Source organism: Gobio gobio (assembly GCF_949357685.1).
Source record: "Gobio gobio genome assembly, chromosome: 4".
Classification (NCBI taxonomy): domain Eukaryota; kingdom Metazoa; phylum Chordata; class Actinopteri; order Cypriniformes; family Gobionidae; genus Gobio; species Gobio gobio.
Window position 1 is genome coordinate 56,188,733 of NC_137100.1, and position 23,650 is coordinate 56,212,382.

General features: G+C 36.9%; 1 protein-coding gene across 7 annotated transcripts in view; it reads left to right on the forward strand.

The window, feature by feature from the left end:
- The first annotated feature begins 5,962 nt into the window (after positions 1-5,962).
- The window catches only part of cdca2 (cell division cycle associated 2), a 29,072-nt gene continuing 11,384 nt past the window's right edge, over positions 5,963-23,650 (forward strand). For 3 of the 7 annotated variants that reach the window (XM_079814998.1, XM_079815000.1, XM_079815002.1), the window contains exons 1-9: positions 5,963-6,192; positions 6,671-6,853; positions 7,129-7,259; positions 14,197-14,356; positions 15,207-15,361; positions 15,575-15,686; positions 21,748-22,052; positions 22,213-22,273; positions 22,351-22,503. In XM_079814998.1, the coding sequence (XP_079671124.1) occupies positions 6,700-6,853; positions 7,129-7,259; positions 14,197-14,356; positions 15,207-15,361; positions 15,575-15,686; positions 21,748-22,052; positions 22,213-22,273; positions 22,351-22,503 (1,231 nt within the window). In that variant the 5' untranslated portion in view covers positions 5,963-6,192; positions 6,671-6,699. The remainder of the gene's footprint in view (positions 6,193-6,670; positions 6,854-7,128; positions 7,260-14,196; positions 14,357-15,206; positions 15,362-15,574; positions 15,687-21,747; positions 22,053-22,212; positions 22,274-22,350; positions 22,504-23,650) is intronic. The other 4 variants (XM_079815003.1, XM_079815004.1, XM_079815001.1 and 1 more) reach the window with 3 other exon arrangements.

Below are 23,650 nucleotides of genomic sequence, written 5' to 3' on the forward strand. Positions count from 1 at the left end.
AGCAGAACTTTTTTCTTGTGGGTGTCCGAGAACTATTGTGTGATTGGTCAGAATTTTAAAGTGAGCGGGGTTAATGCGGAGAAACGGAGATGTTCGGCACCTGCTTTTCTCGTGAAGTCTGGAATGTCCTGGCCAGAACGAACTTTGTTCTTGTTCTTGCCACCTCGAGAAAACAAACAAATTTCTTTGTTCTTGCAGAGTATGTTCCAAGCGTAACACATCAACTTTGAGGACAAAATGTTCGCTTGCTGCCTAATATATCCCACCCACTAACAGGTGCCGTGATGAAGAGATAGCCTAATCAGTGTTATTTATTTCACCTAAATAATGGGTCATAATGTTATGCCTGATCTGTGTATATCCAATGCATCTCCTACGTATTATATGAGGTGGCTAATTCGCATGAATTTGTACGACCTCACTCGTACTTCAATCGTTTTTATACGATTTGTCTAGACCCCAGTGATGGGTAGATTTAGGGGCGGGGTTAGGAGTGGCATATCTAATGACGTTTTTTGAAAAAGCTCATAAAAAAACGTACGAAATGCTTGAGATCGGGTTGGTATAAGAAACAGCTTCTTGAACAAGAAAAAATGTAGGGCGGGACTTGATTTTGTCTATGGGGAATTGATTGGATTGTTGGATGGCTGTGGTTTGCTATTGGTCAATCTCACGTGAGTGACAGGTTGTCCCGTCCTCACATCAGTAAACACGTCATCAGAGAAGAGATAAGAGGAAGGGGAGGGTATTTGTACATAACGGTGCACAGATAAAGTGCACTGATCGTCAATTTTTATTTCATGGGGACTTTAATGAATCTGATGTTTTTTCCAAAGGTGCCAAAGCAGTCTTTTGTTTTTGACCACTTGCAACTCCATGTATTTCTTCATGTGGCAGGAAAAAAAATGTGTGTATATGTATGGCAACACATTCAACAGTTTTTGATATGCATCATGTATAATATTTTGGATTATGTCTATTATATATATTCTGGTTGTGTCTTAAGTGAACATAAACAGTTCAGTTGACAAAGTAAACGCATGCGTAACAGTATACTGGATCTGTGCAGCTCTTAAAGTGACAGTAGCCTAATAAACCTGATGCGGTCCATAATAAAATGAATCAACCAACAAGACAAAGAGAAAATTCACTCGCTGTTCTTGACTTAATAACTTTTGTAACTATATTTGTCATGTATAAAGTGTTGTGTTATAGCGCCTGAAAATAGCAGGTTGTGACGTTGGTTATGTTGACGGAAGTTAGCCTATTTTCAGGCGCTGCGTAATATCATTGCGCCGCTGCACCCATGGTACGGCAGCAAAGTTCCTTGATTATTAAGCAGGAATGAGATTATAGTTCCTAGCCATATCGGCCTAGAAAATCACAACTTTTCATTTTCCGTTGGTCTTAGTACACGATGTAGAAGAGTCAAGTTTTAAATAGGAAACATATCGAACCTCTTTGGTCATTTTTGAGCGAGATGCTAACAGTCTAATCAGATTCAATGATCTATGCTAAGCTATGCTAAAAGTGCTACAGCCAGACCCAGAGATCGGCTGAATGGATTCGAAAACAGTAAAACTCAACTGTTTAACTCAATAGGGGAGTTGGAAAATGAGCCTATTTTCAAAAAAAAGTGGAGTGTTCCTTTAATCAGTATCAAATGACCTTGATATTGTTAACTTAGCTGGAGTCTCTACGCAATTTTTAGACGTCTAAGCATGCCTGCCTACCTGCAAAAAGTACCATATACACTAGCCAATTAGATTACTAAAATATGTCAAAGCTATAGGCAGCAAACATGTGCGTTCAAAGAAGACAGCAGACAGTTTCTTCAGACATCCACACTTAGCTTAATCTCTCACAAAGAGGCACCTCCAGTCAAACAGAGCGAGATATTTCAAGATCACACGATTTATTTCCTTCGAGATGGAGGCTGTTTGCAGTGCCTGACTGAATATCTTAGGGAATAAATTATGACTGATCAGTTTCGTTTAAAGGAGCTTTTGATCTTGCACTCTGCAACCTATAAACTGTGTCATTCTCTTTCGCATAAACAGATACAAAATGCAAATGTAATGTTTGGTAGGTTTTTAGACTAACATGGAAAACTATGATTACAAACTGTCTAAATAACAGAAGGGGGATATAATGTGATTATCAGCTAAGCTTTAAAACCCTAACAAGACAAAATATAGCTGTGTGTGTGCTAAAGTTAGAGGCAAACTGCTAATTAGAAATCAAAGTGGCGTTCTGCAGCCCAGATTAATACCACAGGCATCAAAGAATTAATGTGAAAAAACATACAAGTTCTAAACAATATCTGACAGAATTGGGGTGCGCGGCAAGAGCACATCATAGAGACAGTGACTCAGCCATAGCTGTCACTGGATCCAAATGAGCGGATATCAGTGGTGCTGGTGCTTATGGGGAAAGTCAATGCTAAACCAATACATGATGTGTGTCAAGCTTTCCTGCTCCAACCTCTTTCACATCACTAACTCTTAGACACAGCATGTCGATACTTTGTTTTAAAATGATAAGCTGTCATTATTTGATCAACTTGGTTGTCAGATTATCAAGAGTACAACAAATGCCAAGAGACAATGGAGAACAAAGAGTGCACCAAAAATTAAATAAAGCAATCAAATATAATTTTATGAATAAAAAAAATACTTTCTTTTTTTAAATTAATTGATGAATGTGAAATGCCATTAACAAACCGACCCTATGTTTAAAATGCTATTTAATTAAATACAATTATTAAAATATCTATTTATTTGTCCATTTGAAAAGTAGTTTGCTTATATTTAAATTTTTACATGCAACTGGAATGTCTGATTATTTGTCTATTTAAAAAGTAATGTATTCCTATTTTCATATAAATAAATTAAATTTTAAGTGTCTTCCAGAACAAAGAAAGCCAAGTTTTACCTCTATGACGAACCTGTACCCTGACAAGAAAAGTACTATTACCCCTTACCCTAAGGCACATTTAACATAAAAAAAAAATAATAATAATAAATGAAAAAAACATGGTATTGCCTAAACCATACCAGGTATATGACCAAAAACATGGTTACAGTGCCATATCCAAAAAGTAAATGAATTTTAGGTAACAAAATAGTGCTCTTAATTAAGTCTATGAACGTTTCATGTCTGCTATGGTACACAATATGATATCACTGAGGGAAAAAAATATTTGTGGTGTTAAAAATATTATTTTTTTTACTTATTTATTTTTTAAAGTTTGTTGCCTCAAGGCAACATTGTACCATAATGGACCAATTGAAACATTTGACATTCTCACGTAGAAAAAAAAATATATTTATGAAAAACATCAATTTCTTTGACCAGACACTTGAACAAACACATTTTTCCAGGTTTTTTTTTTTAATGTATTACAAATTTCATATTTAATAAAAAGTAACATTTCAAATTCAGCTGTTACTCTCAGGCAATATTGTACCATCGTGGAACACAAGTATCACAAACCATTAAGTAATCATATCCATCTTCATCTTCATCTCCATCTTTGACTTTATTCCTGCCGGATTGTCACTATGACCTCATCTTCCTCATTACAGTATGACACCTCATCATCACCCTCACCAACTGGCAGTTGTGTTTTATACCTCTTTCAAGTGCTATTTTTTCTTTAAATGTGCAGATCATAGTATGTGCAGTTAGTGTGTGAATTCTTATAAATGCATTACAAAGTCATGCAAAAATACTTTAGATAATTCTAGCTCTTTTCCTTACAAATATTTGTATCCAACCTAGTGTGTCTGGTATGGCCTTATGCGATTCCATTATGGTACAATGTTGCCTTGAGGCAACAGTTTTTTTTGTTATTTACTCTAAAAGATTTGATGATATATAATGTAACGTTTTTGAAAATACTTCTTTACTTACCAGTGAAGGTGACTCATATTTTTTGTGGGTGATTAACTGGACGCAAATTAGTGAAAATGCACTTTTGGAGAAGAGTGGAGAAAATTGGAGAAAATATGGAGCCATGTGACCTGTGCACAAACAGGACACAAAATGGACCCCTGTGGGTCATGTGACCACTTTTTTTGCACTTTCATTGATTAGTATTTGCGTTCTTCTTCCCTGAGATAGGTTTGACCAATAAATTGGTGTTTCGTTTTATTAAAAATAAACTAAAATAGACTATGTTGCCTTGAGGCAACAGATATAGCCTACCATTTGTGTACTTTTATGCCTCAAGTGACCTTTGCGTTTATGCAATTTTATAGCGCTAAATTAGCTTTTTTATGAGACACCAAACTGATAATGATGTTGTGGTGGCTTAACAAACAAATGCTGCTGTTCAAATCAAAAAAGGTCAAATGAATAAGAAACGGAAAGGCATATTCATTATTAATTGTATTAACCCATCAGTATGAAATGTCAGTTTATGAGGAAGCATTTAACTGATAATTTGAGAGTAGCCTACATAGCCTGAAGCAGCCTCCTCTGTGTCTTGAAACACCTGGGCTCCCCTGGCATGTACAACTGGATCCTGTTGGTGAATTTCAGCTCTCCATTCAACACAATCAGACCAGAGCATCTCCATGCCAACCCGGCAGAGACAAACATCCGATCAGTCTGTACGATAAACAAAACAAAGTATTTTTGACGCATGAACGTCTACCTGTCAAACCTCATATCTGTGAGACTCTTGACAGACCTCAGGGTTTTCTTCTCCCTCATCACTAAATACTGCACATCTGGATAGACCCTCGGGCAACTGCTAAAATATGCAGAACAGAGAACACATCACTCAAAGTGGAAGCATCCCTATCAATGATGTATGGTCTTATAGGCCTACGCCTTATGTAGGCTACACTACCGTTCAAAAGTTAGTGGTCAGTCATTTTTGTTTATGTTTTTGAAAGAAGTCTCTTATACTTACTAAGGCTGCATAAAGTAAAAACAGCAATATTGTGGTATATTACAATGGAAATGAGTTCCTGTGATGGCAAATAGGAATTTTGAGCAGCCATTAGCATTACTCCAGTCTTCAGTGTCACATTGTATAATTCGAATATCCTGTCTGAGAAATATTTCTTAATGTCAATGTTGAAAACATATTTTTGCTGCTTAATATTTTTGTGGAAACTGTGATACATTTTTCAGGATTCTTTGAAGAATATAAAGTTTAAAAGGGCAGCATTTATCATCATAAATGTATTTTACTTTTGTAAGTAAAAATATTACTGACCCCAAAATTTCTGATATCAAATGTCGCTTGCAATATATGTAATACTTTCAGAACACCCTGTTACTTTTGAATGTCCAGCGATGGAGAAAACAGCATGATTTTTTTGCCATTATAATGTAGTTATGGCATTTACCAGCAGGGGCTATGACCAGCCAGACCCTGCCTCGCTGCAATGTGCCAGCAGAAAGTTTCAGAAACCCAGAAACCCAGCAGAGATGAGCCTGTTCCTCTTGCATTAGAGTAGGTTGAAACGTGTTTTACAGTTTAAAAGATGTTTAGTAGTTAACTGCACTCCATGACTCTTGCAGTCTACAGCACGATAACATAGCACGCAGAGAAAATTGCTGTCACTTTAGAAATATTTCCAAGATACCTTATAAAATACTACCTTATAAAATGACGACAGCATTTTGGAGTGTATAAAAAAATAGGCTACTTAAATTAGAATGTAGACAGCCTAGTGCATTGTAAAGTTTCATGGAATGTTTATTTATTTATTTTATTCGTACAGCCACATGCTACATATAACGGCTAGCACATTTAAATTATTTTGCTATTTGTAAAATAATAATAATAAATTAATAATAATAATTCATATAAATATTTTTTTAAAACATCTCCATTAAACTACACGTAACGTGACAATGTGCAACAGGCACGTTCGTTAAGCCTGAATGTGATTGGCCGTTTTGTAGCACATGACCCATTTTCTTAAACCTGATTGGCTCATTCATATGAACAGGAGGTTGTTGCCAGATGGACAGGGACGACCAGATGCGTTAGAAGAACTAGTAGTGCTCTCCCATGTCCAGAAAATACACATACAAATACACAACTGAGTAATATTTATATACAAACGTATCGTAGATTAGTGGCTGTAAAAAGTCGTTTATTTTAAGTCTTATTCAGGTGCTCTCGGGTTCCTTCACAGCGGAAGAATACTTGCGCCGTTTTAACGTGCGGTAAGGAGCGAAGTTTGAACATTTCAGTAACGTTACAATAGAAGCATTTATTTGTTTTTACGTATTTGATGTAACATTTCGATATCTCAACTAGTTGTAGTTATGTTGTTATCTACACTGCGGGGTAAAAAAAAATGCGAATATGTAATGTTTCTTAAAGTAGAGGTTAACGTTACACATCGCTGGCCTGATGTTAACAGACGTGCATAAAGTAAATATCTTCTGTCCAGGGGCCAGTTAACTTACATAAACATAGCTGCTAAGTTAATAACTAGTCTGACCAACTAGCAATTTGTTGGGGCTAATCAGTCTAAATATACCTTTTTATTTAACAGACTTATAAAAATTATGACTAGTCTTGACGAAATAAATTACATGACAACTTGTAAAACCAGTCTAAGCTGTTGCAATCTTGTGATCCTACTATCTGATGTTTTAGAAGGACAATCTCTTATCTTCAAATGATTTATTTACTCAGATCTCATATCTTATGTACTTGACTCAAGCATGGAGGAAACTGAAGCCATGGACAGCAGACCACCACTGGCATCCCTGTCTCCCTCTCGGCAGAACACAGCTGGAGATGTGGATTTCTCTAAACTCACTCCTTCACAGTTTGGCATATCAACAGACAGCTTCATATCGTCATCCAAGGTTAAAGGTTAGCAAAAATAAACTGGATTTTATAATGTCTTGCCTTATGTATAACTGATTAATCGTGTCATACGGAGTATTTAGAGTGTAAACAAGCCCTTTTTATTCAGTTATTGCCTTTTATTGTAAAACACCTTTTTATTATTTTCAACCATTTTCTTTGCTATGTTATTTTATTTTGCACAATTTTTCTTTGTGCAGTTCTGTCTCGTCAATGAAGCACACTAAATGAATTTGAGATGTAACTGAAGGCGCACTTTTCATACTGTTTTATCTCCTCAGATAAGTCCAGAGTGGCTCAACTGAAGGCAAGGAGGAGATCCACGATTGGGGTCCGGGGATCTCCGGAAACAAACTCTCTCATCTGCTTCAGAGCCAGACAAGCTGCAAAAACACCTCCGCGAACACCACAGGTAGATGCATGGTCTAAAGCCCTATTCGGTCGGGATTAGTTTTACAAGGGTAGATGGAGTAATGTAATTTTACCACAGGACGTCTGTAATATCGCACGGGATAGGAAATCTCAGTAAACTACCAGAAGTTGTTCTGGTGAAACTTTACACGATCAATAAGGTGCGTGGAAAGAAAAAACAAAGTTATTTTCGGACACTACCAGCAACATTTGTGACGTCAAGGGGTCAGAACAAACAAATTATAGCACTGAAAAAAGTAATGCTGTTTTATTTTTATCAGGGCTAAAAACTTCTGGTGCAAGTGTCCGTCTGAAATCGCTCACTTGATTACTGATTCTCTAATCCCTATAGTGCATTATGGCAAGCCGTATCGACTTTTATTCATTCACAGGATATGAATTCTTGATATCAACAATTACATTTTCACTAGTTAAAATGCTAATTCTTGATATCAACAATTTAATTTCAACTAGTAACAACTCTAATTCTTGATATCAGTAATTGTATTTTCAATAGTGAAATGTCACCGTAGGCTGCCATTCAAATTCAATTGTTGATATCAAGAATTCAAACAAAGTGAATGAATAAAAGTCAAAACGGCTTGCCATAGTGCATGGCAGTTGAGGGCACTATATAAACAGTGAATGTGGAGTGAATGAAATGACGCGAGGAATTCGGACACTGACGTAAAAACTTTGTCACATACATTTATCCTACGTGTAGATTACTTTAGAAATAGATAAGTCATAGTGACTTTAGTTTGTGATTATATACCTCCGTGCCAGCTTTAGTTTAATTGATGGTAAATTAATGCAATAGTATAGATTCAGTTTTCCATGGTTAAACTTGTGTTAACCATAAATCATAAAAACATAACATCAAGAATACACCCATCAATATGTGTACATTTTTGTATGTATTGTAGGGGTGTACCCGACTAATGATTTACACATTCGAATCAGAATTGTCGAATCTTTCTATAGTCGACCGATAGTCGAATCATCTATGTGTGTGTGAATGGGTTGGGACTGGGAGGGGCTCGACAGTCAGCAGGAGGGTAAAACTATTTTTATTTTATTTTACACACTCCACACTGCAACAACTTTTTAATAAAGCGACCAAAACTGCCTGCCAATTGACAGACGAACTGACAATGGCTTTCTTATTTAGGTAATGTGGTGGATAAACATTCGTAAAACGTTTTCTCGTAACATTTTACAGCCGCGATCGAAATACAGAACATCACACAAATATATAAAAGAACATTTTGATAAATAAACCTAAACAAAATACCTGCCTAGAGAGGAAAAGAACACACTGACTGCAGACAGGATTTGCATTTCACATTTTGCGAAATTAAATTAAATCGGCAAAATTGCTGTGCCAGCATGCTTTCAGTGCAGCGCAACATCGAGACAACGAAAAACAATAAAAAACATTAATTTACAGAATTAAATTAGAACAGAATATACATTACTAATAATAAAAAAATAGATAAAAACGAAATCAAGTCACAGGGAGCATAATAAATGTGTGCAAAATGCCAAAGTGCAGGGGAACATATGAAGACTTCAGATGCAAAAGCCCAAGTCAGTCTGACATCTTTCTTTAAAATAAGCATTTTTGACAGGTTTCTATGTCAAGTCAAGTCAAGTCAACTTTATTTATATAGCGCTTTTAACAATGTAGATTGTTTCAAAGCAGCTTTACAGTGTTAAACAGGAAAATAATGCAGCATAATTTTATTCAGCTGTATAGCCATTCTGGAAAAATTTCAAGTATCATACAGTGACAGTGTGGGCTTTAGATCAATAATTTGATCAGTAATTTAGTTTAAATGGTTAATTTAGTTTATTATTTAGATGTATTTCGATGTTTAGTTGAAAAATTTAGTGTCCCCAACTGAGCACGCCAAGCCAGAGGCAACAGTGGCAAGGAAACCAAAACCCCATTAGGTGACCTAATGGAGAAAAATAAACCTTGGGAGAAACCAGGCTCAGTCGGGGTGCCAGTTCTCCTCTGGCCAATTAACAAACAGCGTATTATTATTATTATTCTGGCAGTTTTACAGCTCGGAGGTCATAATAGATCAGAATATTCGAGGGACCGGGGGCAACATGCTGGAGACGGGTTTATTGAGGATGATGTTGATTAAATAATTATTAAAGTGCAATATTCGAATGATCGGAGGCAACACGCAGGAGACGGGTTTATTGATATGCCGTGTCGATGAGGCAGTTTCAGGGGGAGTCTAATCACGGTCTCCCAGACACTTCGGGGTCCTGTGTTGGTCTTCTCTGGGCGCAGGTCCACCATCTGATCTGGATACGGCCCGGATCCAGCTGACTGCAGTAAACCTCGGGATAAAACAGAGAGACTAACATTAGCGTAGATGCCATTCTTCTGATGATGTAATGAGTACATCAGGTGTTATGGGAAGTGTTCCCGGTTCCGGCTGACCTAGTTAATGCAGCCTAACAATCATTTCATTGAAAAAGTGTTTTATGTGTATGCCACAGTAAAGAGATGTGTTTTTAGTCTAGATTTAAACTGACAGAGTGTGTCTGCTTCCCGAACAATGTTAGGAAGACTGTTCCAGAGTTTAGGTGCTAAATAGGAAAACGATCGACCGCCTGCAGTTGATTTGGATATTCTCGGTATGATCAACTGGCCAGAATTTTGAGACCGCAGTAGACGTGATGGAGTATAATATGTTAAGAGCTCGCTCAAGTATTGGGGAGCTAAACCATTTAGTGCTTTGTAAGTAATAAGTAAGATTTTAAAATTTATGCGATGTTTAATAGGCAGCCAGTGCAGTGTTGACAGAACTGGGCTAATATGGTCATACTTCCTGGTTCTAGTAAGAACTCGAGCTGCTGCGTTTTGGACCAGCTGGAGTTTATTTATTAAGCGAGCAGGGCAACCACCCAGTAGAGCATTACAATAATCTAACCTTGAGGTCATGAACGCATGAACTAACTGTTCAGCATTTTGCATTGAGAGCATGTGCCGTAATTTAGATATATTTTTAAGATGGTAGAAAGCAGTTTTACAGATGCTAGAAACGTGGCTTTCAAACGAAAGATTGGTATCAAAGAGCACACCCAGGTTCCTCACTGACGACGAGGACTTGACAGAACAGCCATCAAGTGTTAGACAGTATTCTAGGTTACTACTTGTGGAGCTTTTTTGTCCAATAATTAAAAATTCAGTTTTTTCTGAATTGAGTTGCAGGAAATTACCAGTCATCCAATGTTTTATATCAGCTATGCATTCCGTTAATCTTGTGAATTGGTAAGTTTCTTTAGGGCGTGAAGAAATATAGAGCTGAGTATCGTCAGCATAACAATGAAAACTAACGCCATGCTTCCTAATGATATCTCCCAGTGGTAGCATGTACAGGGTGAAGAGTAGCGGTCCTAGCACTGAGCCTTGCGGTACTCCATACTGAACTTGCGATCGGTGTGACATATCTTCATTTACTACTACAAACTGATAACGGTCGCATAGGTATGATTTAAACCATGATAATGCAATTCCACTAATACCTACATAATTTTCGAGTCTATTCAAAAGAATGTTGTGGTCGATAGTATCAAATGCAGCGCTAAGATCGAGTAACACTAATAGAGAGATACAGCCACGATCGGATGATAAGAGCAAATCATTTGTAACTCTGACGAGAGCAGTCTCAGTGCTATGATACGGTCTAAATCCTGACTGGAAATCCTCACAGATACCATTTCTTTCTAAAAAGGAACATAATTGTGAAGACACTGCCTTGTATAGGCATAGGTATGTATAGGTTTCTACCCAAGTACCGGTACTTCTGAATGGGCTGAGGCTGGGATTTAGTGGGTTTGAAGTGAAAGTATTTTATGAACGTATACTATATGCGGAGAGCATTCACTCAGTGCATCTTAAGCATCTGAACTCTTCATATATAAAAAAACACAAGCCACAGTTAAATTAAGTAACCCTGAGTGACCAATAAATAAAATAAAAATAAATAAATTATTAAAACAACGAAAGTTTAGCCAGAATTGTGAAATTTCTCTTTTTAACTGCCGAAACAACAATAAACGCTAAACTGGCAGTTTTTTTAGCTAAACATGTTCACAGCAAATTAAAATTAGAAACGGCTGAAATGTTTGAAAACACTTGTACCCTACCCGATCGGAAAAAATCCATTCTTTCACTCTGCTTGTGTGCATTTGAGTCTGTTCGAATTGTGTGCGGGGAAAACCAAATTGTTAACGTTGGCCGGCTGCAGTGCGCTCTTAAACTTTCCCGTTTTAAGTGGAAAGCCAGTTTGTTGTTGATGAGTGGTAGGACATGAGCTGTTGGCACAACTTGCATTTTACTTTTTTGGATCATCTTTTACTATTTTTTCTTATTTAGAAGTTTCTTATTCCAGACATTTAGTAATCCCTGCCGCCAAGATGCGCCTCGTCTGTCACGGATCAGGGAAAGTGAAACTTAAATCTGTCACAGGGGTGGTTGGATTTATTCACACACACACGTTAAAAATATTTATTGAACGCTTCTTTCTTTTCACGTTTTTTTTTACAGCATTATCATAATTAAAGGCTGTATATAACTTAATATAACCATACAAAACCAGTAGTTCTGTGTGAAATTAGACATTACGCATCCCCATATTGCCAAAGTGGTATGATCCTCGTTTCATAACACCCGCAAAGATTCGACTGTGAGATCGGTGGTCGAATCAGGCTCCGCATATCGATGCATCGAATCTTCGACTATTCGGGGTCACCCCTAATGTATTGTATTAATATTTAGTATCTTTAACTCTCCTGTCCAAGTACCTTTTAAGACAATGATCTTGTGCGTTTAGCGCCATCACACGATTATAATAAGATGCATCTTCTATCATCTCATCTCAGTCGATAGGGAGAATTAATTTACAGCGTAAATACATTCATTTAACTGAAATATCTGCTGTTGGACGCTTAATTTAGGTTTAAAAGTTAACATGTAATTCACATATTTTATGAGAGTAGTTGGGATAACAGCGTGTAACTATAAATGTAAGACGTTTCTACAGGATAAAGAAATGACAGTAAACAGCTTACTTTGTCCATATTAGCGAATGTGTGTGTTCCTACAGAACAGTCCTCTTATCCGGTAACACTGAGTTTGTGTTTTTTCACTATGTATGTTTTCATAGCACTCAGCTGACACGTTTGTTTGAAGTACAGCATTGGGATTGGGCAGGATGTGGAATAGTGTGTTTTGTCAGTAAAAAAAAAAAATTGGCTTTTTTTTATCCAATAATTCAAAAAAATGATCGGCTAACTAACCGTTTATCAAAATAATCATTAGTTGCAGCCCTACTTGAATTATTGAAAGACAATATATATCTATATATATAAAATCAGTGTTTAATTTTTTAGATGAAACAAAATTTTCATGCAAAATTAATGCTGCATAGATATAAATACATTTTGCATGACTATGAGTGTGATATTTCTCATAAACATCCAAGTATATGATACAGCTTTCATTCTTAAAGTCCATCATATATTCATGAGGTAAATAAATCTGTTTGAATAAGGGAACTAAGGATACTTTTACCATTTTGTTTTATTAGTATATTATATTTATTGGTTGACCTTTTTTAGAATTTGAAAGTTAATAAAGACATTATTTTGATAAGTGCTATCTCTGATTGTAGTCCTTAAAAAAAAAGAGTAGTGCTTGAAGTCCTTGAAAGTCCTGGAATTTAATTTTCCAGTATCTGTATGAAGTACCCTGCATGTTGTTTTCACGCATCGCGCAAGCATTTGTAGCTACGTCCGTGTTTACTACAGTATGCGACTATGCGTCGTTGTAAATCTGTTCATCATATAAAGCCATCGTGTCTCTTCAGAAGACTTGGATTTGGATTAGACCGGGGGTTTTCAGGGGCTTCCTCCAGAAGGTCCTGAGGGGTCCCCAGAAAATTACACAGAATAAAAAGACAAAGAAAATGTATAAAGTCTACCGAATATTCTGTTTTATTTCTAAAAGTTCTCTCCTTTCTTGCCGTATACATAGGCCACTTTCCAGAATTGTATGTTTCCTTTGTATCTTTCTACTGAGTCCCTTTATCACGCTCATTGGGGCTGTAAGGCAGTACATGAGCTGCTTACACACATTTATTGTGAAAGTTGCTTATACAAATAATTTTTAATTGAACAGTGATCTTCTTCAGGTTTATACATACAACATTAAGTATAGCCAATTTATTAAGTTTGGAAACAATATTTTGTATTTATAATGTCACGCAGTTTATCTAACAGTTTAAATGTTTTTCATTAAAAAAAAAATAGATTGAATTTAGGAATGGGGTCCCTCATAAAAGATTCATCGTATTTTGGGGGTCCTTGGCATCATTACGTTTGAAAACCCCTGCATTAGACCACTCAATTGATTATTTTCCGATGCCTTTGACATTTTTTGGATCTTAAGTTTGAGAGGAATGTGCATAGATAAATCATTTATAATAAATACTGTAATATTGTATAAAAACATTGATTTAATTGAATATTGTTAATGCAAAAGTGATTTTTCCAGCCTAACACATTGAATTAACACTGAGCAAATACTGTACAAGTATAGTAAGGCAAATTATTAGTATAATAATATACAGATACATTTGTGGCAGTATACCATAGAGCTTGATTAGAAGCACACCTTTGACATCAACAACAAAAGAAATGGGCCCATTTAATTGCTATCCAAAATGCATAATTATATGATTATTTGCATTAAGCATCACTTTTTCCCTCAATGTCTACAAACTTGGACAAATCAGGACAGTCTTCTAATCCATTTTTGGACCACATTGTTTATTGTCATCATTATGATGATGATGAAGGTTGTTTGTTTTTTTACTTTATCAGCTGTAACTTTGTGCTCTGTCCTCATGAAGCTTTTGCAGGGGAGTCCGTTTCTTTCACGCTGTGACTCTTTGAAGAAGAAGATGGCTGCCTTCCAGTGTCTGATGGAGGAGGAGGACGAAGAGGATGAACAGAAGAAAAATGAGGAGAATGAGAGTGAAAAAAGTACTTTGGCTAAAGATTCTAAGAACGGTCAGTCTCTCCTCAAACAGTTGATTGCTGCCAACATAAAAACAGAATGTCTTTCAGGTGCAGGCTTAGAGGACCAAATGAAATTGTGAAAAAGTTATTAAGAGAATGTCATACTGTCATTGCTTGCCATTTCCAGCTAATAGAACTAATACAGAATAGGCAGGCACCATAATGTATTTGACACAATTTGATTTCTTCCATTGATCCCAGTTAGAGTGCAGCAGGATGAAGTGCAGAATAAATCAACTGAAGCTTATGAGCCTTAAAATAAATATGTTTACATTTCAGAGGGCTTTCAGTGTTAATACAAATATTGAAAAGGCATTTCCAGTCTTCCAGTTTTAATAATCTGTGATCATTTCAGCTTTTGACACGATGAATATGTAAGTTTTATTCAAATGTAAACAAGACAATTGAGGGATGTCAGTTTAGTCCTTTCAATACAATCAAATTTTTAAAATTCATAATGTCAGCCTGGAAGTCTGGATGCCATTTATAATAACACTAAACCCCTCTGAAATATTAAAATATTTATTTTAATGTTTTTAAGCAACTGTTTTCTTTTGATTTATATGTTAGCAGCAGTATTCTGTCTTGCATGCTGTGCTTAAACTGGGATCAGTAATATGATTCAAATCATTAGAAGCAATTCTTAGCTCTACAGAGTTTTCTTTCTCTGTGTGGCTTTCATTCATTTTTGGTTAGATAATATTGAGAACAATTAGCAATTGCTGATTAACTGCAATTTTAAAATGAGCACAGTTTAATTATGTTCTTATGTAGCATTACCTGTTTTTGCTAAATGTCATCTTGGGTCATTATTTCGATGAGGCTACTGTCTGTCCTGCAGGAAAGGAGAACACGTTGACTGCGCAAAGCTCATTCACTTTGATGACGCCGCCTCCCTCTAAGAAACGCTGCTGGGCCTCACCGGGGGAGTGTGAGGACAAGATTACTGAGACGCCACTCCCCAACCCCTCTTTCATAACACAACAGGAGCAAGAGGTAAACATATCACCATTTAACGGTACCATGTTTGATATTCAATATGCAGTTTATTATTAGTTTAATTGCCATTAGCAGATAAAGTGGCACAGGTAAAGTGCTTACAATGGAACCAATGGACGCTACACTCGAACAGACTTTGTGGTCAGCATTATTAGTCTGGTGGTGTTCCTGTAGTCAGCTTTGTGTTCTTTTGTTTTTCTATGATTATAGGTGAAATGCTCTGCGTCTCAAAGCCAGAGGCCTCTATTAGCTGTGGATTCAGATGCAAAGAATGAACTTTTGTCTTTACCCATGCTGTCAAAACCAGATGTTAAGCCAGCAGGTAAGGGAACTTCACCAGGGCAGCATTTATTTAATCAAAAATACAGTAAAAACTGTAATATTGTAAAATATAATTACAAGAACATAAAATAACATTTATTTAAAACAAGTTTTTTTTTCTTAAGGGAAAAAAAAATCTCTCCCAACTAATGCTGTAAACCTCTCTTATGGTACATTACTATAATATTAGAGGTTAAAATTACCAACAGAGTAATAATAATAAATAATAATAATTACACTTAACTGAAATGTTTGAATAAAACTAATTTGCACACAAGGTAGTTTTCATAAACATTTCACAAGACATTTTCTTCACACACAGTATGATATGTCTGACATCTCTGATAAGGTTTTCCTTAAAAAAGGCCTTAAAATGTCTTCAATTCAGATTCGATGGGTCTTAAATATTTTTGGTCACATTACCGGGAAAATTTCTCCAGTCTGACGGACAGTGACTATTATCATAGGACAAAGCGAAGATTTCCCCGCGTTGTAATGTTAGTTACTGCGTTGTCATCAGAGAGAAGTGTGGTGGCAGAATCCAGTCGAACTACAGCTAGCTGACCAGTCTCGTAACTAGTGTATTTCTGGTATCAGCTGTTGTTAAGGCTCGTGCTGCCTGTCTGTTTGTGAGACTTAACGTTACATGGAGAAATAAAATGAGCGTAACAGCAAATGTAAAGAATTTCGCAGAAGAAACATACTGAGTTAAAAGTTCAACATGTTTAGTTTATTTCTAATATTGGCCTATAGTTAAATAATATACCATGTACCATGTATTTTCATGTAATACCATGTATTTTCACGAGTGCAATGCTCCCGCAGCGCTTTAGTGTGTGTGTGTGTGTTTATTCCGGGGTGTTGTAGTTCTTTCTTTCGCTAGTCCAACTATAGTTCGCTGTATTACAACTACAAATGAGACCAACATGCATCTTATATTGCAGCCAATCAGCTTTCATGTTATTGGCGCGAGTCTCTTTCAGATTGTACCACAGACACATAAAACAGATTTTTATTCTTCAGCTAACAGTTGTCCAGTTCTTCAAATTACAGTTCCAGTTAGCCTAGCCTATATCCATTCCTGTCTGTGTTGTTAATGTTAAACAAACTAACAACAACAACAGGGGAAAAACCAAACAGTAGCCTACCTAAACTTAAAGCACAGTTTGTATCTGTATATTTATTAAAATTTGTCATTTGTTTATATTTATATTTTTGTTTATATATTACACTTATTTTATTACTGACCATTTACTTGATTACTTAATTACTTGAGAACTTTTTACCCATATTAAGCAATTGCTTATTGCTGTGGTTTACTTTTTTGGTAATATTTCCCACGCTAAGCGATCATGTTATTAAAGCCAGATAGCACACCACTGGACCAGCCTGTTTTTTGTAATACCAAACAAGATTCATACATTTTGTTTGTTTTATTGCCATGTGTGACTAACATAATGTGAGAATCTAACATAATGACATGGTAAATGTGGCATCCTAATTATAAAAAAAACGAGATTAAAATGTGACGAGATTTCTCGTTGAGTGAAAAACTGTCCTGCGATTTTGCCATGACGGAGCGTGAGGGTGAAATTAGCATAGAATATGCAACCGCTACGTTTACATTACATCATCCACTGTTTTGCTTTTTTTATAGAAATAAAATCCATTTAATTCAGTTGGGAAAAAATGGTTGCTTCAATTGTAAACTATTGTAAACGTCTGCTCTGCACTGTGCGACTGTGTCTGAGCTGCAGGAATCACAGTTCACTGATCACGTGACGAGAGTAAGGTGAGATGATTGACAGGACAGGGAAGATTCATGCACAACAGAGCCTGATAGAGTGTCTGACAAATGTCTTATTATCTTGAATGCCCGCTCAACACTGCCGCTCCCTATATAGAATACGTACGATCGCGATTCAAAAGCGAAAGTAAACGCAAGCTCCCTTATCCGTGTGAATTAGGCAACATACAATAGCCTGTCTCCAAATATCAAAGCTATCTTATGCTGGGCTGTGTAGTTGTAACCACCTCTTAGCTCTGGTCTCTGTTTTGTACTTTGCATGTTGAGAGAGTACTTTGATTATGGTTGCAGTTAATGTTTGCATTTAATAAGACTATGAAAAAACTGTTATTTTTATTTTTATACTGTTTTTTTATCTTCAATTTGTGGAAAGGAGTTTAATTAGGAGTAGGGCTGCCACTAATGACTATTTTTATATCGATTAATCTATCGACTAATTTATCACAATAATTTTCAACAATTTTACTTAAAAACATTTAATTTAACTTGCAACGTTGGCATTCAGTGGTGTACTATATAAAAAAAAGTATAAATGTAAACAAGCCCTTGACAAAATGTAAAACTAAAAGAGTAAAAATGTAAAAAGGTACAAATTTGTAAACCAACATAACAAAAAAAAGAGAATATCAGCAAATACTTTTTATATAGAATAGTGTTGTCACGATACTAAAATTATGATTTCGATACGATACCAGACTAAAATACCTCAATACCGATACTGAATCAATACCATAGCAAAAAACTGTAAAAGTAATTGAATAATATGACAGAACTTACTATCCATTGTTTTATCATTGTTTTGGGGTTAAACAACCCTAAAAACTCACTTGGCCGGCATGTTCCCGCCCTGCCCTGCTTCACACAGAATATTATGTCCGGCCCTTTAAGAGCTGCACGGACCAAATTCATTGTAACACCCGATTTCTCATTCAACTCTGTATACGTTCACTAAAGACATATCCGACTGCATTTACCCGAATACTCGCCAGGACGAGCATTTTTACATATTTTTTACCATTCAATCCCAATAATCCGCGAAACTGGCGCCGCGATCTGTCTGAGTGAAAGGCGGCTGCGCGTGCGAGCACGTCCCGGCCGCGGAATTTTTTTTCCCAGGATGGTAGGGGAAGGTACCGCCTTTTTCGTCTATGTTTGGCTAGAAGGGCTCTCCTCCGATTGGTTATATATCTCACGTTCATAGAGACAGAGCGACACGCGTCATAATCTGAAGGCCACGCCCACCGGGGGGGAAAACAATCAAACCGTCTCCATTGACTTTGCATTGCGGGAGGCTGCCTCCTTGTCATTTCGGACTTATTACAAAAAACTGAACAATGTATAAAAGCTGATATGTGACAAAGTGAACTGCAAACCCAGAAGCAAAAACCCAGACGTTTTTATAAGCTGTTGACCCAAAAAACAAGCATTTAAGGACAAAAAAGTGGATTCAGGCCATTGAGACAGAGCGCTACAGGTCATATTACACTGAGAACTACGGCGACTAGAGCGGAATGTAATCAACGACAGGAAATATCATATATAAAACGGACATTTGGATATTTGACTTAACAGTGACAAAATGTTTACTGCACTTTGGGTCGACAGCTTATAAAAACTTATTTCTGTGTTTTTTAGCTTGTTTGCTGTACAACTTGTCACATATCAGCTTTTAGACATTGTTCTGTTTTTTGTTATAAGTCCGAAATGACAATGAGGCAGCCTCACGCAATGCAAAGTCAATGGAGAGCGTTGGATTGTTTTCCCCCCCCGGTGTGGGCGTGGCCTAAATACGCTCTGTCTCTATGGCAGGCTGTCAGCTAGTCTGTTTTGATCGTCTTTACAACAGAAGTAAACAAAGTCAATCCAACATAGCCTACTAAGAAAAGCGCTATATGTGCGTGTCTTCAGATTTATATTTCAAGTTCACAATTTCATAGCCTGTTTAGATCGTGTTTAGATTAGTCTTAGCTGTTTGGGGTAATTTTGTGACGAACATGTGAACTTGGGAGTACAAATCTGACCAGCCTACGTTTCGTAAACTCGCGGCTCTCAAGTACTGAACAGTTAGAGTACATAAGCATATTTAGGCCTATGCATTGCCTTGATTCAAGATGTATGCAATACAATAAAACGGCACTATTTTGCCCAGCTGTGTGCAGTGCAGTGCACTATTCTAGACTAATGAAAACTAGTGATGCATCATCATGCTCAGCTTTGACTTAAGGTCCATTAAATAATACAAACAATTACACAGAGGGAACTAGGTATGGAAAGCAGTGAGTGAGACATGTAATGACTATTGTACACTGCAGTGGAGTAACATTGGCAACCACCTCTAACAAATAGGCTAAGTTTTCCCAACCAGCAAACAGGCTTAGAACAGCAGCACAATTAACAGAACAGTCAACAGAGTTCATTAAGGCTCCCTGAGGTGACGAGAGATGCGTTGGTCCTAACTTGTATACCAGCTGGTGCTGCTGATCAGCAGTGATCAGTGACCACGCTCCCACACACACACAAACACAAACACCATGCGCAAGACGAGAGAGAGACAGTGGATTCATGAACCGTGACAATCACAGATGAATGAAGCCGCAGTCAGCCAATTGTAGAAGAGACACCACAGTATGATTCAAATATAACAGATTGTATTTATTGTGAACCTAACATTAAGTGCTAGTAGACAATTTTAGTGCATGTTAAACATACGTGTGTGTGTGTGTGTGAGAACTTGGAATATAAATCTGACGGCACGCACACGACAGCCTGGCCGCGATATTTTTTTTTTCCAGGCGAGTTTACGAAACGTAGGATGGTCAGATTTGTACTCCCAAGTTCACATGTTCGTCACAAAATTACCCCAAACAGCTAAGACTAATCTAAACAGGCTATGAAATTGTGAACTTGAAATATAAATCTGAAGACACGCACATATAGCGCTTTTCTTAGTAGGCTATGTTGGATTGACTTCGTTTACTTCTGCTGTAAAGACGATCAAAACAGACTAGCTGACAGCCTGCCATGAACGTGAGATAATATCAATATATAACCAATCGGAGGAGAGCCCTTCTAGCCAATCATAGACGAAAAAGGCGGTACCTTCCCCTACCATCCTAGGGAAAAAAATATTGCGTCCCGGCCGCACTGCACTTTTCTGTTGCGTTCTTTTTCCTGAGCTGCGCATATTTGACTGTTCTGCTTCCATTGTTTAGTGAACGGTGGAAGCAGAGCTCACACACACGTCCTCACTCGTGCTGTCACACATCGACGCAAATTAATAAATATTGCTCTTATTAGAGTGCTGTCATTTTTAAAGTACCGGTACTAATACAATTTCATATTGTACCCAACTTACTCAGTCGACTAAAAATATTGATTTCGACTAATTTACAGCGTTGACGCAGTCGATTGTATCGACCAATCGCGACAGGCCCAATTAGGAGGTCTCACAGCCTCAAGCTTGGAACATACTCTGCAAGAACAAAGAAATTTGTTCGTTTTCTCGAGGTGGCAAGAACAAATTTAGTTCTGGCCATGACATTACATACTTCACAAGAAAAGCAAGTGCCGAACATCTCAGTTTCTCCGCATTAACCCCGCCCACTTTAAAATTCTGACCAATCACACAATAGTTCTCGGACACCCACAAGAAAAAAGTTCTGCTCAGACGATGTGTCGAGAACGAGCTGCGAGAACTCCCAAACCAGGGCTCCGAGAACAAAATGACTTTTTTCTCTGTTCTTGCGGAGTATGTTGTGGCCTTCAATCGGAAGTTCTGGAAGCTAATAATTAATGTACAGTAAGGTCTGAAGAGACTCATGTGAAATCATACAGAAGAGAAGCCTGTCAGTTGAGTTTGTGGAAAAACATTCTACAGTGCTTGAGTATTGTTGTCTTTCAGTGCATTTGATAATTCATTCTCAGAAAGTAGAATTAAAATGACATTCATTACAAGATGATTAATGTATGAAAATACCATGTTGAGTGATGACTGAGCAGCCCAAGTTTTCTTCATTTCTTATTGATGTCAGCAGGTTCTGGACATCTTCATAATGAGACGTATTTGCTGCTTGGTTTCAGTTATTTTCTTTTTTCGTGCTGCGGAAGAAGTGTTCCGCACTTTTGTGATCTGAAGTTTGCCATGTGTTTTTTTTGTGTTTACAAATACATGATATGACCCTATAATCTGTTTCTTTATGGTTCAAGTTAACTTTATTTCAAATACGAAACTAGTAAAATCTTTTTTTCTTTATAGATTATAACATGAGTTCTTCTATACGCAAGAAGCGTGTTCGTTTTGGGGCACCGCTCTCTCCAGAGTTCTTTGACAAAACCCTCCCTCCCAGTACCCCACTGCAAAAAGGAAGCACCCCAATGTGTCCTCCATCATCTACGGGACCTAAACGCTCTCTGCTGAAGACCCCTCAACGATGTGAGGCCCCTCTTTCCCAACCTGACTTCAACAGTCCCCAATTCAATGGCTCCTCTCCTGTCCTTGTTATTGACAGACACAGTGCTGGACTGTTGTACAGTGATGAAGTATTTGAAGAGATCGAAAAGGTATGACACTTGCCAGCTTCTCCAGACTAACTTATCTGATTGTAGATTAATCATATCAGTGGCTTGTGGTATTATTCTGTCATTGCACACGGGCTGCTGCTTCTATAAATGTATGTATTGATGGTAAGTTTGTGTGCCTTTCTTCAATCTATCTTCTCAGATAAGTTTTCCCAGTATGGAGGAAGAGTCTCCCTCACACAAGCCTTCAGAGAACTGCAAAGGTGAGTTATGAAATGATTTTGACGAGAAGGAAAGTTTCTCTTCGGTCTGTATTCTAACCGTGTATCTAAAACTGTAGATGTACTCTCTGCTGAGGACCCACGGCAGCCCCGGGCTGAAGACGCTGAAGTTATGAACGCTGCTTTTCAAGAGGAAGAGGATGAACCATCAAATTCACTGACAGAGGGAAAACTGCCATGTCCCACTGCTGATCAGCCACTGGCTCTCTCCAGTGAGTTACTTTCTTCCACTTCTTTTTAACATGCTCTTTTTCTCGCCCCTTAATGAATTCATACCAGTTTTTATTTCTTTGTGCAAAAAAAAAAAAGCAAACTGAGATGATGATTATGAGAGCTTAATACAGAAGTATAAGTCTACTCTTCTTCTAATACACTTACTTTGTCACTAGTTTTTATTTTACCTTTAATATTTCTTTCATATGTTTAGTGGTGGTGCTTTACTGAATTTAGAGACTGAGTGGATTGTAGCTTGCTGTTAACATGGTAAACAGTATGTGAGAAGTTGTATCTCTCAATTCATCCCCTTTAAATCACAGCTATCAAATACTGTTTTTTGTTAAACAAAAATAGTCCAGCTTCAACAATGCATTTCTGTTGGCCTACATATTGCCTACTGTGACCTGTGTCATTTTATTATACCTAATCCATAGGTCTGTTTTTATGTGTGGAATTTAATAGATTTGTATGATTGATTAGGTATAAGACCTATACATTTGTTGAATATCAGTTACCATATTGAGGGGCTAAATACATGCAGATGGATGTCTTTCGACATTGCATGTAATATATACTATATATACATGATTTTCATATAAGCATTTAGCTGAGCTTTGTCATCTTCATTTTGAACACATCACACTCGAAATGCATCTAAACAATTTTGTGAACATGACTTAATATCAGCCTAGTTATAAACTTCTTTAAAAGTTTCCATGGGTCTTAAAAAAAGTCTTAATTTGACCTTCCACAATTTAAGGCCTTAAAATGTCTTAAATTGGATCAGAAAGTCTTAAATTCAATATCATGGCATTAAATTAGTGCCCTACGATTTCTGCGACGTAGAAAACGTAGACAGATATGCAGAATATCATTTGATTTATTCATCCAAAATATGACAAATTCAAAGTAGGTCAGAACACTTAAAGGGATAGTTCACCCAAAAATGACAATTCTGTCGTCATTTACTCACCCTAATGTCGTTCCAAACCCGTAAGACTTTCGTTCATCATTATAAAGCAGTCGAGTCTCTTCAGAAAAAGTGTAATAACCACTTGATTCGTATAGATTCTTTTACAATCTCTTTATGAACTTTTTGAATCATCAAAGTTTTAGTTGCTTAGACTGTCAATGTAGGGATAT